The 15,467-nt window shown below is 42.6% G+C and overlaps 2 protein-coding genes across 4 annotated transcripts; one reads left to right on the top strand and one right to left on the bottom strand.

Moving 5' to 3' along the window:
• Positions 1-58: 58 nt before the first annotated feature.
• On the bottom strand, positions 59-2,806 carry smdt1b (single-pass membrane protein with aspartate-rich tail 1b). 2 transcript variants are annotated; one of them, XM_060860196.1, is made up of 3 exons: positions 2,625-2,806; positions 589-748; positions 59-277 (listed from the first exon to the last, which is right to left on the bottom strand). In XM_060860196.1, exons 1-2 carry the CDS (start codon positions 2,763-2,765, stop codon positions 617-619), a joined length of 273 nt encoding a protein of 90 aa, XP_060716179.1. In that variant the 5' UTR covers positions 2,766-2,806; the 3' UTR covers positions 59-277; positions 589-616. The 2 variants fall into 2 exon arrangements, with proteins under 2 accessions (XP_060716179.1, XP_060716178.1); XM_060860195.1 differs by having other exon boundaries at positions 575-748; positions 2,625-2,805.
• Positions 2,807-4,377: 1,571 nt separating this feature from the next.
• Positions 4,378-13,888, top strand: dcaf15 (DDB1 and CUL4 associated factor 15). Of its 2 annotated transcripts, none has more exons than XM_060860654.1 (13): positions 4,378-4,529; positions 5,362-5,459; positions 7,232-7,370; positions 7,533-7,639; positions 8,298-8,440; positions 8,551-8,709; positions 9,370-9,963; positions 10,106-10,197; positions 10,498-10,620; positions 11,293-11,375; positions 11,466-11,570; positions 11,927-12,042; positions 12,334-13,888. In XM_060860654.1, exons 1-13 carry the CDS (start codon positions 4,428-4,430, stop codon positions 12,387-12,389), a joined length of 1,917 nt encoding a protein of 638 aa, XP_060716637.1. In that variant the 5' UTR covers positions 4,378-4,427; the 3' UTR covers positions 12,390-13,888. The 2 variants fall into 2 exon arrangements, with proteins under 2 accessions (XP_060716637.1, XP_060716636.1); XM_060860653.1 differs by having other exon boundaries at positions 11,463-11,570.
• The last annotated feature ends 1,579 nt before the right edge of the window (positions 13,889-15,467 follow it).

Raw genomic sequence — 15,467 nt, 5'->3', positions numbered from 1 at the left:
AAACGATATGTACAATGTTTGAGTGAATACTAAAAAACACAAGAAAACCGATACAACCAATAGTCAAGTTCTTTATTCAACATGAAACAAAACTGTACATGCAAAAATATTACGGTGATTAGACTTTAGATAGAAAAATCTTCAAAATCAGACTTTAGAGTCAGGCACTGAATGCAAGGTTTGAGTGTAAATGGTAGCTGATGAACTGGCACTTTATTGCATTGATCCTGCTTAGAGTTATCTTCAGTGTGAGCAGCGGTGTGCGTCCCCAGTCAACCTGTAAAAGACATTTTTATTTTTTAAACATGAGCACAAAATAATTAAACGTCAAATATATTTTAATGATGATCACTAGAAAATGCACTTATAATAGACATATCAATACCATTCACTACTATATGGACTCCAGAACCATTTAAGATGTTTGTAAAAACAAAAAGCTCTAAAATTCTTCTAACAATCACACAAATGTGTTTTGATTCAAACCGAATAAAACCATGGAAAAGATGAAACCCCTGAAAACAACATTTCGCATCCTTAAGGCGGCCGGAGAGGGTCAGAGAGATTCACGTACCTCGGCGGACTTACCGGCTCGATCGCATAAGCCCGTCGTTACTCAGTCGTCGTCGTCATCAGGAACGAAAATGTCGTGCTCTTCTAGAAGAGCAGCAAACCTCTTGCTGATGAGCGTGCCTACGTAGAGGAACGGGAACACCACCACAGTCATGCGTACAACACCGAACGGGGTCTGCAAAAAGGGCAACAACTGCAAATGAGCTTGAAGTAAAGAAGAATATTATTTCAGTTCATTTATTTTCAGGGCTCTCAAGTTTTGAAGACGGGCAAGTGTGTGTGTGAGTGTGAGTGTGAGTGTGAGAGTGAGTGTGAGAGTGTGAGAGAGACAGAGAGAGATTATGACTGGTGTTGTTTATTGTAAGTGTTTGTTGCCTTTTTGGACTCCTTTATCATTTGTAATCTTGCTCCCATATAAAACAGTTCAGCTCAAGCCCAGATATATTTAGGGTCATGATTGAGGACAATGGCCCGTCCAGAGACAAGTTGTTTCGTGTTGAGCTTTTGTTCAAACCGACCATCGAAAATACCCTCGCTAATGAATGTTAAATCTTACCCAGATACAATAGTGCTATTTTCTGATTGAGCTCCAGGGGAGACGCGCTTGATTCCTGCCCGGTTCCATAGAGACAGCGGTGCGGACTGATACATTTTGGGTGCTGAGGCTTATTAAATATATGATAAATAGTCAAAAGGTTTTTCTGCGTGAGAAATACGATGTGTGGCGGGAAAATGTGACAAAAGACCCAAATGAGTGACTGTCACTCTCACAGAGGCTCCCAGCCCAGACCGTGCCCTTGTCTCGGACACACCCGACCAGCGTAACATCAGCAAAGCCACATTTTTTCCAGCCTTGGTCATGTGGGTGTGTGTTGTGTGTAGCTTGTAAACCACAACATATGGAGGTCTGTTAAAAGTGATACCACTCAAAACTGTCCTTCATCTTTATAACAAGCCTTCATAGGAGATTTTTTTTTAGTTTCTTTGGAGTTTTGTCTAAGTCTTTGTCGTGTCTAAGATGAATTACTTTGGGGGAACAAAAAAAGGCACAGTTTCATGTACAGAAAGTTTCCTGACATGCCAAAATGTTCACGTTGCCAAAGTACACAATTCACTTCCGCATTCAACGACTTGAGTCAAACACAACACGCGTTGATTGGTCCGAAAAAGCGTCCGTCAAACGATTCCTCGAGTCTCATTGGCTCGTATGCTTCCGTGGTTACGACAAAATATTTACACCCGTTTAAACTTTAAACAATCATTAAAACTACTTTTACTACTTTTAAATGTTTGTTAGGGTGTATATATATATATATATATATATATATATATATATATATATATATATATATATATATATAAACTACTTTTACTACTTTTAAATGTTTGTTAGGGTGTATATATATATATATATATATATATATATATATATATATATATATATATATATATATATATATATATAAACTACTTTTACTACTTTTAAATGTTTGTTAGGGTATATATATATATATATAAACACTACTTTTACTACTTGCTACTACTTTTACTACTAAAATGTTTGTTAGGGTGTGTGTGTATATATATATATATATATATATATATATATATATATATATATATATATACGGGGCAATATATATATTATTATAAATTATATATATAATAATATATATATATATATATATATATATATATATATATATATATATATATATATATATATATATATATATATATATACCCTAACAAACATTTTAGTAGTAAAAGTAGTAACAAGTAGTAAAAGTAGTTTATATATATATATATATATATATATATATATATAAAATTAAATCAACAAATCCTGTAATACGTTTTTGTTTGCCCCGTCCTACTGTACGAAACATTTTTTAATTTTATTAATCGTTGATTGGTCGCATGACATGTCAGTCAAACTAATCCTCCATTTTCATTGGCTCTCGTGTATTTACACGGTAATCTGGGGACGTCCCCGTTGTTAAACCTAGTTATAGTGTACAGTTTTAGTAAACATTAGAAAGACAACATACTATATCTGGTTTTGGAAGGATGGCTCCAGACGTTGATGTCACCGCGTTTCGGATTAATGAGCCTCCTTTCATATTTCTTGAGTTTAATCCGAGATTCCTGGTGAGGAAACTCCTAAACAGGGCTCTGGCTGCCAACGCCATGTTTCCTGCTTCATGCGTTCTGTATGTGGGAAAAGACAGAGACAGCGTTTATATTTATATATCTCTTACTTCCACTAGAGGACACCAAAGACACGGTCTATAATTAATCGTTTTTAAACTAGGAAATATAAACGCATATCTTTTGAATGAAATGACAATTCATGCCGTTTTAAAAAATACTTATATTACGTGAATTAGATTGTGATTTGTTTGTTGTCAGTGTCAGTCAACATAGGAATCGAACTCACAACCTACCAATTGGAAGGTTGTGAGTTTGATTCCTACGTCCACCAAGCTGCCACTGCTGGGCCCCTGAGCAAGGCCCTTAACCCTCAATTGCTCAGTTGTATAAAAATGAGATAAAACGTATGTCGCTCTGGATAAGGGCTTTTTATTGTCATGTCAACCATATATAGCTGTTGCAGTACACAGTGAAATGAGACGACGTTTCTCCAGGATTGTGGTGCTACATAAAACAAAGTCCGGGCTAAGGACTTAGTAAGTAAGTCCTAGATACATAAAGTGCAACTGTGCAACCTGGTGCAAACAGTGCAGGACAAGACAAACAAGACAGAAATTACAAGACAATACACAAAAGACAATAGACAGAAACAGCGCCGACCAGTGTAAATACTGTATGTTCAAACAATATTGTGCAGTAATACTAGAATTAACAGAGTGTAACAGAGTGTCTCTGAGATAATGTAAAGGATTGTGCAAAACAGCAAATTACTGAAAGCAAAAAGTGTGCAAAAACATCATGTAAACCAGCTTCCTGACAGACAGGCAGCAGTAAGTGAGGCTGGGAAAACTCACATCCAACACCCACACCACCAGCACTGGAGTTCCTCAGGGCTGTGTTCTCTCCCCACTGCTTTTCTCTCTCTACACAAATGACAACCACTCTGTCAAGCTCCTGAAATCTGCAGGTGACGCTACAGACGTCGGTCTCGTCCAGGACGGAGACGAGTCTGCATACACACAAGAGGTCGGGCAGGTGGTGGTCTGGTGCAGTCACAACAACCTGGAGATGAACATGATCAAAACTGTAGAGATGATAATAGAATTCAGGAGAAAAGAAACACACCTGCCCTCCCCCTCACTCAGCACCATGGACAGAGGAATTTGTTGTGGTTTTTAAGGTGCTCTTGGTTAAATACATACACACACACACACACACACACACACACACATTTATATATATATATATATATATATATATATATATATATATATATATATATATATATATATATATATATATATAAACATATTTAAATAGTACTTGAGAGATGGAGAATGAATTACAGAATGATTTACTGTATTAATATAATAATAATCCCTGTATTAGCTGTTTTAAGAGACAAGATGAGAATGCAAAAAAATAAATAGATTATAATATTTGTATATTATTTATTTATTTATTTAATATATATTTTTTATATATATAATTCATGTCATAGCCAGGACTTTTATTCACACTCATACACTCGAGTCCACCCACGAAAAGCTCTGAAACAACCAATAAGTAAAGCACGAATCTTTGATTGACGCTCGTACAGACCAATCAGTGAGAAGCATACCAATTCCTTTAACCAATCGTTGTACGAGGTGGGATGGACCGTAGGCGCGTCTGTGGATTTTTTTCCGCTAAAGGAAAAAATGGCGCCCAGCTCGAAATCGGAAAAAGAAGACAACGGAAACAAACAAAAACAGCAGCGAAAACACAAAGACCACGTTGTCAAGCTCCTCGCTCGCGGGAAGGTTATTAAAGCGACCTCTTTTCTAAGCGTGTAAACTGTCAGAGCTAAAAACCGCAGCGTTTAAACTTGCACTAAGGACGTTAAGGAAGCTAAACCTAGCTAATGGTCGTGTCCCAAATTGCATACCCGCCTGAAATGTAGTGCACTAGATAGTGTGTGACGGTGCGTCAGCCACTAATCTAACGTAGTGCACGACTGTAAGGAGCGGGTAGCAATTTGGAACACATGCGCATATATTGTAGCCTATAGCGCCGGATTAAAAAAAAAAAACACACACACCTTTGTGTATCTTTTTCTAGTAATTAAAATAATACACTTGATTTACAACTTTATACGTTTTTATATAAAAATATAAATGTTTTTTATTTTGTTTAGCCATAACCTGGTGCTTTTATGATAAGCTACAGTTTTAAGCTAGCAAATCTAAGCTAGCAACAACAATCATTACTGCTATGCTACTTAGCTTCCTATCTAAACAAGAGATTAGCTCAGAAATCTATGAGCTACAAACTAAAATAATCTGTGATATGATGATGACGATGATGATGATATTAGAAAGATAAGCTAAGATAAGCTAAGCGTGTGCTTTGGATGTGTATTGTAATAAGCAGGTTTTGGTTCATAGAGCAATATGTTTATAATGTTTGTAACTAACTAATGAGCCTTTTCATATATTGTGGTGCATCAGGTGTGTATCATTTACTAGATATTGATCACTAAGGGTGTTTTTAATTGATCTGTCCTGTTATTAACATGTCTTGCTTTAGTTTTAGGGTCAAAAACAAAATGATGATCCTTTTATGACATCTTTTGGCTCATCTGTCTTTCTGTAGATCTCAGGTCAGCTGTCTCAGAGACTGTTTCGTAAGCTGCCACCCCGAGTGTGTGTTCCCTTAAAGACTATAGTGAGCGAGGAGTTTCTCCGGGCCGGGTGAGTGTTAAAGAGTGTTATGTTAACACTTTGTCACTGGGCATACAAGGCTGAACGAGTCAGTAGCACGGCGTGTTTATGACGAGACGTAATGCTGTAACGAGAATGCAAACTATTCCAGATCTCACCTTCTGCTTACAGGTCAACAGTTTTAACCCGGTGGTGTATTTAGTGTCCACGGATTGTTGACGATATGCCAAAATCTCTGACAAGCGAGCAACGTAAACTCCACCTCAGAATCAGAATCAAGTTTATTGGTTAAGTGTGTTGATGTTGACACACACAAGGAATTTGGTTCCAGCTGTTGTGACTCTCAAAAGTACAGACATAAATAACACTATACTATACAATACAGACATAAATAACACTATACTATACAAACTATACAAAACAATGCAGATGGTGAGATACAATATAAACAGAATGAGTATTACATATGAATATAGAATATATGACTGATCGGTTATGTACATAAAGTGTGGGCGTGCAAATAACAATATTGTGCAATATTATGCTTTTTATACAATATACAGCAGCAGTAGTGTGTAATATACAGATGATGTGATGACTGACAGTCCTGATAATGTGGCACTTATAGATAAGAAGCAGTGAATATAATTATGGTGAGATGTTAATCATGGTGATTGTCTGGGGAAAGAAACTGTTCCTGTGTCTGGCAGTTTTAGTAAGCAAAGTTCTGTAGCGCCTGAGAGAAGGGAGGAGCTGAAAGAGGTTGTGTCCAGGGTGCGAAGGGTCAGTAGTGATTTTTCCTGCCCGGTTTCTGGCTCTTGTGTCATTCAAGTCCTGGGGGGTGGGCAGGGGGGCACCAATTATTTGTGAGTTGCTGCTCCAAAACAGATGGTGATGGATGTATTTGCACAGGACAGATTCAATGACTACAGTGTAGAACAGCATCAACAGCTCCTGTGGCTGACCGTACTTCCTTAATTGAAACTTGAAGGCCTCCATAACTGTTGAGAGTAGTGCCGAGGCCGCCATCCGCGGCGCCATCTTGACGTCTCAGGACCGTAATGCAACTCCTGCTTTAATATACTCAATCTCTTCTTTGTTAAAAATTAAAAAAGAGAAAATCGATCTTAACCTGACTCGGATGATATGTTTTACATAAATCCCGAGGACAGAACGTCATGTCTCGTAGCTGAAATACCAACCAGTGATTTTGCTGGAGGGTACAAATCAGCAGCTGACTATCTCACCATGAGTTAGTGCATTACATCATCTTAACACTTTTCAGGTTTTCCTGGCACTCCAGCAAGTTGGCAGGAAACTGAGTTAATATTTTGTCTGACTTTGGTATGATACTTGATTCAGATCCTTGTGTGATGTTTGATCCATAGCCTTCGGTTCCGTGGATGCTATCAAGTGTGTGTGTGTTTCCTTGAAAAACAAAAAAGATCTCTCAAGGGTGTGGAGACTGTTGATATTTACAAATCACACACAAGTTTTTCTTTGTCATAAAAAGATTTTAGATGATGTCAAATTGTAAAACAGTAATTTTACTTTGACGGCAACCTTAAATGAATTTAAAGGGTGCCGATACTTATGAAATCGACAGACTTTAGTGTGGAGACTGGCAACAAAAAAATAAGCCTGATGTACACACAGTATCAGTATAAGTTTTGGCTGATGAATTACAGAGGCAGAGCTGATCTTTGCAGTTAAAAGTCTGTGTATATCCCTATTGTTGGTTATGAGAACGTTTTGTATTTGGGCTCAGTCACTGATATGTTCCTCAATCTGCTTTGTTTCAGTCACATCTTCTTGGGATTTACAAAGTGCGGGCGTTATGTGTTGTCCTACACGAGCGACTGTGGTGAGGACGACGATTTCTCTTTCTACACCTACCATCTGTACTGGTGGGAGTTCAACCTGCACAGTCGCCTTAAACAGGTAACTTACTGCCTCAGACAAGCATAGTGGGGTCATTTTGTGTCTTGTGGCCGGGAAGCCGGTCAAGTTACACTGACTATTGTCTGTTATTTCCGGTGAAATCCTTTGCCAGTGCTTCCTGTCTCTGAATGTAATTAAGCTATTTCTGCGTCTCATTCTCAGGTGCACCATGTGCGCTTGTTTGCGGGTGAAGACATATACAGTGAGTTGTACCTGACCGTCTGTGAGTGGCACAATGATCACTCAAAAATTGTCATCTTCGGCTTCAAGTGAGTTCACGACTGACACACACACACAGAGGCCACGCCTCCTTCACGGTGACTGACACACACAGAGGCCACGCCTCCTTCACGGTGACTGACACACACAGAGGCCACGCCTCCTTCACGGTGACTGACACACACAGAGGCCACGCCTCCTTCACAGTGACTGACACACACAGAGGCCACGCCTCCTTCACGGTGACTGACACACACAGAGGCCACGCCTCCTTCACGGTGACTGACACACACAGAGGCCACGCCTCCTTCACTGTGACTGACACACACAGAGGCCACGCCTCCTTCACTGTGACTGACACACACAGAGGCCACTCCTCCTTCACGGTGACTGACACACACAGAGGCCACGCCTCCTTCACTGTGACTGACACACACAGAGGCCACGCCTCCTTCACGGTGACTGACACACACACAGAGGCCACGCCTCCTTCACTGTGACTGACACACACAGAGGCCACGCCTCCTTCACTGTGACTGACACACACAGAGGCCACGCCTCCTTCACTGTGACTGACACACACAGGGGCCACGCCTCCTTTACTTGCCTGCTAAGGTCACAGTATTTACAGAACGTTTATGCGGTTTTTATATCATCTGTGTTTGTTTGCTCATCTGTGTACATTGTGTGTGTGTGTGTGTGTGTCAGTACTCGCAGCAGCACGGCTCTGTTGAACATGATGATGAGTGACGAAAATAACAGAGACATTTACATCACTATTGCCTCCATGCCTCCTGCACAACGGTGCCAACAGTGTTGCCCTGTACCCACTACATCCACAATACGCACAGGTACATGTGTGCACACACACACAACACTATTTCATTCTGATTCATGCCTACTGTAATATATATAACATATTTTCTAGTATAACGCCAGCCTTGTGTGTGCCTGTGTGTAGGAGGGGAGTGTCTGGAGCACGGCTACGTCCTGAACGCTCGTTATCAGGTGGTTTATCCGTTCCCCACCTTTCAGCCAGCTCTGCAACTGAAGAAGGATCAGGTCATCCTCCTCAACACCAGCTACTCACTGGTGGCCTGCGCCATCTCGCTCTGCTCTGGTCAGCTTCCTCTCTCTCTCTCTCTCTCTCTCTCTCTCTCTCTCTCTCTCTCTCTCTCTCTCTCTCTCTCTCTCTCTCTCTCTCTCTCTCTCTCTCTCTCTCTCTCTCTCTCTCTCTCTCTCTCTCTCTCTCTCTCTCTCTCTCTCTTTCTCTCTCTCTCTCTCTCTCTCTCTCTCTCTCTCTCTCTCTCTCTCTCTCTCTCTCTCTCTCTCTCTCTCTCTCTCTCTCTCTCTCTCTCTCTCTCTCTCTCTCTCTCTCTCTCTCTCTCTCTCTCTCTCTCTCTCTCTCTCTCTCTCTCTCTCTCTCTCTCTCTCTCTCTCTCTCTCTCTCTCTCTCTCTCTCTCTCTCTCTCTCTCTCTCTCTCTCTCTCTCTCTCTCTCTCTCTCTCTCTCTCTCTCTCTCTCTCTCTCTCTCTCTCTCTCTCTCTCTCTCTCTCTCTCTCTCTCTCTCTCTCTCTCTCTCTCTCTCTCTCTCTCTCTCTCTCTCTCTCTCTCTCTCTCTCTCTCTCTGCTTGTTTCAGCAAATATATAATACAAATATGACACAATATGACATTGTGTCATACAGTAAAATGGAAACATTTTAAAATGTCTAACTTGAATATTAATACACGATTAATATTTAATATTTTGTTATGATTCGTCTTTCCACTCCCATCAGGTGGAGAGCAGCAGCAGGGGGATGGTCAGAATAATCAAATCCTGTACCGAAAACGAGAGACCTCCGCTTCCTCCTCTCAACATCCTCCCAGCCCCTCCACCACCTCATCATCATCTTCCTCTTCCTCCTCTTATGGGTCACCTGACCGCAGACCAACCAATCTCCACATGACGCCGCTCTCTCCCGGTCGATCTCAGGCCGCCGTGCGAGCGCGGGAGTTCGCGGCTGACCTCTTCCGCCGAGCTCAAGCAGGCGCGGATGCAGACGGCGAGCGGCGAAGGAAGGACAGTGAGGCCCAAGAGGCAAAAACCTCACACACGTCCACCACAGACTCAGAACAAAAAAGGGCAGAAGAAAGAAGGGAGGACGCAGAGGGACCGTCTACTCCACACGGGAAAGGGAGCACCTCCTCAACCACTGAGCCGGAGGACAGCGTATCTTGTAACACGGTCATGTCCCCGGTGTCCACGTCCTCTTTGTGCTCGCTTTCGCCGCACGCCGCGCCGTCATCGTCCACATCAGAACCGGGATACGTGAACTACACGCGGCTCAGGTACAGGCTACAGCAGCCTGGGAGGACAGAGCAGGACAGCGGTAAGACACACACACAAAATACGTCATCATTAGTCAGAATTATCGTTTGTTACACAATAGAATCTGTCACTTTCATTATAGTCTACAGTTTTATGCAAATGTAATGAAACCAAAAATAAAAGCAGTCGTCTCTGTGTCTCAGGAGAAGAAGAGGATAAAGTTCAGCTGCCGTTCACCGTCTCAGACCTGAAGGGACGAAACCTGCAGCTGGTGACAGGACAGTACACGGGACCGGTGTGTATCTGTGTCTTTTATCCAGGTTTAAAATCCCGAGAGACCTTAAATATTTTTGAAGGTTCTGGGCGATTAAATCATTATTTGTGATCATTTTAAAACGGAACAGAAAGCAGGGGATACAGCTGATTACACACGACTCCGTAGGTCTTAATTTAAGTCGTTGAAATTGTTGTGCCGTTGTGATTATAGCACGTTTTCCCCCAGCTGTCCGGTGTATCGCGTAATTAATGAAGTTTTGATTGTAGATCACGCCACGGCGCCCGTAGAGTAATCTGTGTTTGTGCGTTTTACTCTCAGTGTGTGTGTGTGGAGCAGCTGACCCTGGACTTTGAGTATCTGATTAACGAGGTGATCAGAAACGATGCAGAGTGGGCCTCCCAGTTCTGCTCCTTCAGCGACTATGACGTTGTAATCCTTGAGGTAGGTGTGTGTGTGTGCGCATGCGTGTGCATGTGTGTGTGTGTGTGTGCATGCATGTGTGTGTGCATGCGTGTGTGTGTGCATGCGTGTGTGTGTGTGTGTGCATGCGTGTGTGTGTGTGTGCATGCGTGTGTGTGTGTGTGTGCATGCGTGTGTGTGTGTGCATGCGTGTGTGTGTGTGTGTGCATGCGTGTGTGTGTGTGTGCATGCGTGTGTGTGTGTGTGCATGCGTGTGTGTGTGTGTGCATGCGTGTGTGTGTGTGCATGCGTGTGTGTGTGTGCATGCGTGTGTGTGTGTGCATGCGTGTGTGTGTGTGCATGCGTGTGTGTGTGTGCATGCGTGTGTGTGTGTGCATGCGTGTGTGTGTGCATGCGTGTGTGTGTGCATGCGTGTGTGTGTGTGCATGCGTGTGTGTGCATGCGTGTGTGTGTGCATGCGTGTGTGTGTGCGTGCATGTGTGTGTGCATGCGTGTGTGTGTGCATGCGTGTGTGTGTGCGTGCGTGCGTGCGCGCGTGTGTGTGTGCGCATGTGTGCACGCTAGTTTTTTTGCCTGTGCTACCTAACCGTAATCACTCCACACATTAAGTTCTGTTTTTTCATTTTCATGCATGCTATTACCATGACAACTGTTGGCACCGTGTGTTGTTGAGTTCTGTTTCCATGACGACAGGTTTGCCCGGAGACAAATATAGTAGTGATAAACATTGGACTTCTGCTGCTGGCCTTCTCCAACTGTGAGGAGGAGCACAGCAGGTATACACACACACACACACACACATATAACAGATGTCAACATGTTTAAAGCTTGGATATGGACGTGTGTGTGTGTGTGTGTGTCGGCAGGCCTAAGTCGTATCACTCCAGCCTGCAGGTCAGCTGGGATCTAAACACAGGTGCCTGCTGCACCGTAGGTGTCGGTGACCTCACAGAGGTCAAAGGTCAAACCAGGTACGCGGTTGTGATGAAACTATGTGTTAAACGTCTGTAATTTAATCTTCTTGGGTGGGGCTAAATATTAAAGCGAGCACAACCTCTACGTCCTATCGAATAAGCCCTGTGATTGGTGTGAATTACTTTAGTCCGGGTTAGCTCCGCCCACTCTGACTGGACACTTTGTGATCACCGCAACCTTTATTGAAAGCAAATATTTGACTGGATTCCCTGGTTTTCCTTCCATTCTCTCTCTTTCTCTCTCTCTCTCTCTCTCTCTCTCCCCCTCTCTCTCTCTCTCTCTCCCTCTTTCTCTCTCTCTCCCTCTCTTTCTCTCTCTTTCTCTCTCTCTCTCTTTCTTCTGATTCACTTAGTGGGAGTGTGTGGAGCTCTTACAGGAAGTCGTGTGTAAACACAGTCATGAGGTGGCTTGTCCCTGAGAGCAGCTCACGCTACATCAACCGCATGACCAACGAAGCCCTGCACAAAGGTGTGTCTGTCTCTCTCTCTCTCTGTCTCTCTCTCTCTCTCTCTCTCACACACACACACACACATCACATTTCACTCTGTATCTACTATCTTACTATCAGTGTTCATCACTTGATACTTAAATGCGGTTATTAATGCAGCTACCAAGTAAAGAAAAGATTTTAGCTACAAGTTTAGCACCACACAAACTCTGTGTCTATATCATCGTGTACAATTTGTCAAACAACGATGTTTTATTCCTGTTTCTGGCTTCAGTGTTTAAGATTAACACGTCGCGTTTGTTGGTTTGTAGGTACCTCACTTCAAGTACTTGCTGACAGCGACAGAGCCACGTGGATCGTCCTGTAATGAAGAAACCATCACACACACACACACACACACAGGTGGAAAGATGTTTCTTTTTTTTTCTTCAGTCCACACATGATATTCAGATGTGGCTCGAAAGCCTCGACTGTGAGTCCAGTGTTAATACGTACAAGCTGCTGCTGCTCTAAAACTTTTCAGACTCTGCTGAAACGAACAAAGCATCTCGAATGCACAGTCTTTTATACGTCTTTTTTTTATGTTGTTCTTTATGTGATCGATCCTTCAGTGTGCATATTTCAACTAATTTAACTTCTTACTTCGCGTCGGTGTCGATCAGGGACGAGTTTATCTCATGGACCCTCTGCCACGAGGCGTGTCGTCTCTCTCCAGACGGTGCTTTAACCCAGAGAGGTGTCTGTGTTAACGGCTCAAATCTCGGGTTTACATCATTCAGTCTTTTGTAAAGTTGTTTTCCCATCTCTCTCTCCCTCCCTCTCTCTCTCTCTCTCTCCCTCCCTCTCTCTCTCTCTCCCTCCCTCCCTCTCTCTCTCTCTCTCTCCCTCTTTTTCTCTCTCTTTTTCCCTCTCTCTCCCTCTCTTTTTCCCTCTCTCTCTCTCTTTCTCTCCCTCCCTCTCTCTCTTTTTCTCTCTCTCCCTCTCTCTCTCTCTCTCTCTCCCTCCCTCCCTCTCTCTCTCTCCCTCCCTCTCTCTCTCTCTCTCTCTCTCTCTCTCTCCCTCTCTCTCTCTCTCTCTCCCTCTTTTTCTCTCTCTTTTTCCCTCTCTCTCCCTCTCTTTTTCCCTCTCTCTCTCTCTTTCTCTCCCTCCCTCTCTCTCTTTTTCTCTCTCTCCCTCTCTCTCTCTCTCTCTCTCTGTCCCTCTCTCTCCCCCTCTCTTTTTCTCTCCCCCCCCTCTCTCTGTCTCTCTCTCTCTCTCACTCTCACACACACACACACACACACACAGAGTTCTTCTCAGATTCAGTTATTTATATATTAACACACTTTGTTATTCAGTCTACACCAGTAGTTTGTTGTAAGATGAATTCCAGATCTGCACGTTTTCTCATTATTCCTCTGCCGGGGTGATCATCCATCTCTTAGTAGACAAGTTTATTCATTTAATCAGAGCAGATAAAACACTAAAAGATTCTAAAATGAAGGACCACTGTTCTGAACATCTTTACTGATTCTCCGAGGTAAGTAAACATGTTCGGGGCAGACGGTCAGGGCATCGCAGGGTCGTTTGAGAGTGACGTCACTCTGAGAAGCTTCTCACCATGAACTCCTGTAGATGCTACTGTGCGTGTGTGTGTGTGTGTGTGTGTGTGTCTGTCTGTCAAACGGCATTTTCTCAACAAAATATTGCAACTTTTGTTCGTTTAAAATGTGCAGGAATGCCACAAATTACATTACATCTATGCTGTTTTTTATTTGTTTGTTGTTTTTTTTTAAGTAGTGGTCATGTTGCACCTCTACAGAATATGAACAATACTTGATATTGTCTTTACTTGATTATTTTTTAATAAAAACTAATAATTCTAAAGGTTGAAAACGTCACCCGCTTTCATTTGTAGTCGAAAAACCAAGGCCGCGTCGGATTAGAAGTCGGAACTCGTAATTCCCGAACTTCTGAGAAGAAAACTCCAAAAACTCCAATGGTCTCCAAACCTCAGAGTTCCTCCTGGTTCAGCGAGTGATGGCAAATCCACGTGGCTGCTCCATGTTGCCTAATGGTTAGTGAGTTTGACTCCTAACCCTAAGGTTGTGGGTTCGAGTCTCAGGCCGGCAATACCACGACTGAGGTGCCCTTGAGCAAGGCACAGAACCCCCCCAACTGCTCCCCGGGCGCCGCAGCATAAATGGCTGCCCACTGCTCCGGGTGTGTGTGTGTGTGTCCACTGCTGTGTGTGTGCACTTTGGATGGGTTAAATACTTAGCTGTATGTCTTAGCTGTTGAGTATGTCGTTAACTTCGGCACTTTCGGTTGCACAACGAAGCATCAGAGGAAAACAAAAGTAAACAAAAAAAACGCACCAAGCCTTTCACTTCAGCTCTTTTTTTTTTAATGATCTCTCTGTTGTACATTGATCGCTACATTGCTAATTCTCCCACAATAAAAACTACAGAACACTTCAAATAAACCTCTAATAGTAGAAACAGTGTCATAAATTGTAACATTTCTAACAATATTACTAAAGTCAGACGGTTCGATTCGTATAGAACGTTAACTTCACAATGTAGAAATACAGCATTTAAAAGACAGGTGAAAATCTCTTTTGCAAAGATACGTTTAAAACGTCTAGTAGGATATTTTGCAATACGTTCACACACCTGCAGAAGTATCGATCGCTCTGATTGGCCACATCACTTCAAAACCAGCGACCGATCAGACAACGAAGCCACAAGAGATTAGCTGTTGACTGACTATTACAGCTGCCATTAGAAACAGGTTCGCACCACAAGAGACCGTTATACGTAAATATAAGAGGCCGTACAGATGAGAATTGCGTGTGTGTGTGTGTGTGAGATCGTGAGAGACCGGCAATGGTGTGTTTGGTGTCCAGCACTACATGATGGAAAAGACTCGCGTCTCCTTCATGAGATCTGCCTGCTAGGCTTGCGCTGATGATCAGTTCTATGATATAACGATGCCAAATTGCTCAGGATTTTCTACTCAGTATATGAGAAGTTCACTAGGTTTCGCTCACGACGATGCTTTTATGAAAGCGGAGCTTTCAGAAATAACAGTCTGAAGGCAAAATAAGGAACGTATTTTTTTTTTTCTGCTAAAAGTGGTCGTACATCCTAGATCGACTGTTGATACTCGAAATATTCTAAAAATTTGAATTTGTATCACAAATGTATTATTGACAGTCGACAATTTCTGGCTGCAGCTTGTAAAATGTTCTGGAGTTCCAGCTCCAGAGCTGTCCAACTGTACATTCAGTTTTAATTGACCTTAATTCACTGGTTCCCCCACAGTTCTCTATCCACCTGACACCCCCCCCCAAGTTTTCTGGATGTATCCACCTAACACCCCACCCCGTTTTTCTGGATCTACCCACCTGAACACCACCACCCTCAGTTTTTCTGGATCTATCCCCCCTGACCAACCCCCACCC

The sequence above is a fragment of the Tachysurus vachellii genome, chromosome 24 (genome assembly GCF_030014155.1).
Source record: "Tachysurus vachellii isolate PV-2020 chromosome 24, HZAU_Pvac_v1, whole genome shotgun sequence".
In the NCBI taxonomy this organism is placed as follows: domain Eukaryota; kingdom Metazoa; phylum Chordata; class Actinopteri; order Siluriformes; family Bagridae; genus Tachysurus; species Tachysurus vachellii.
This window is presented reverse-complemented; position numbering and strand designations above follow the sequence as displayed.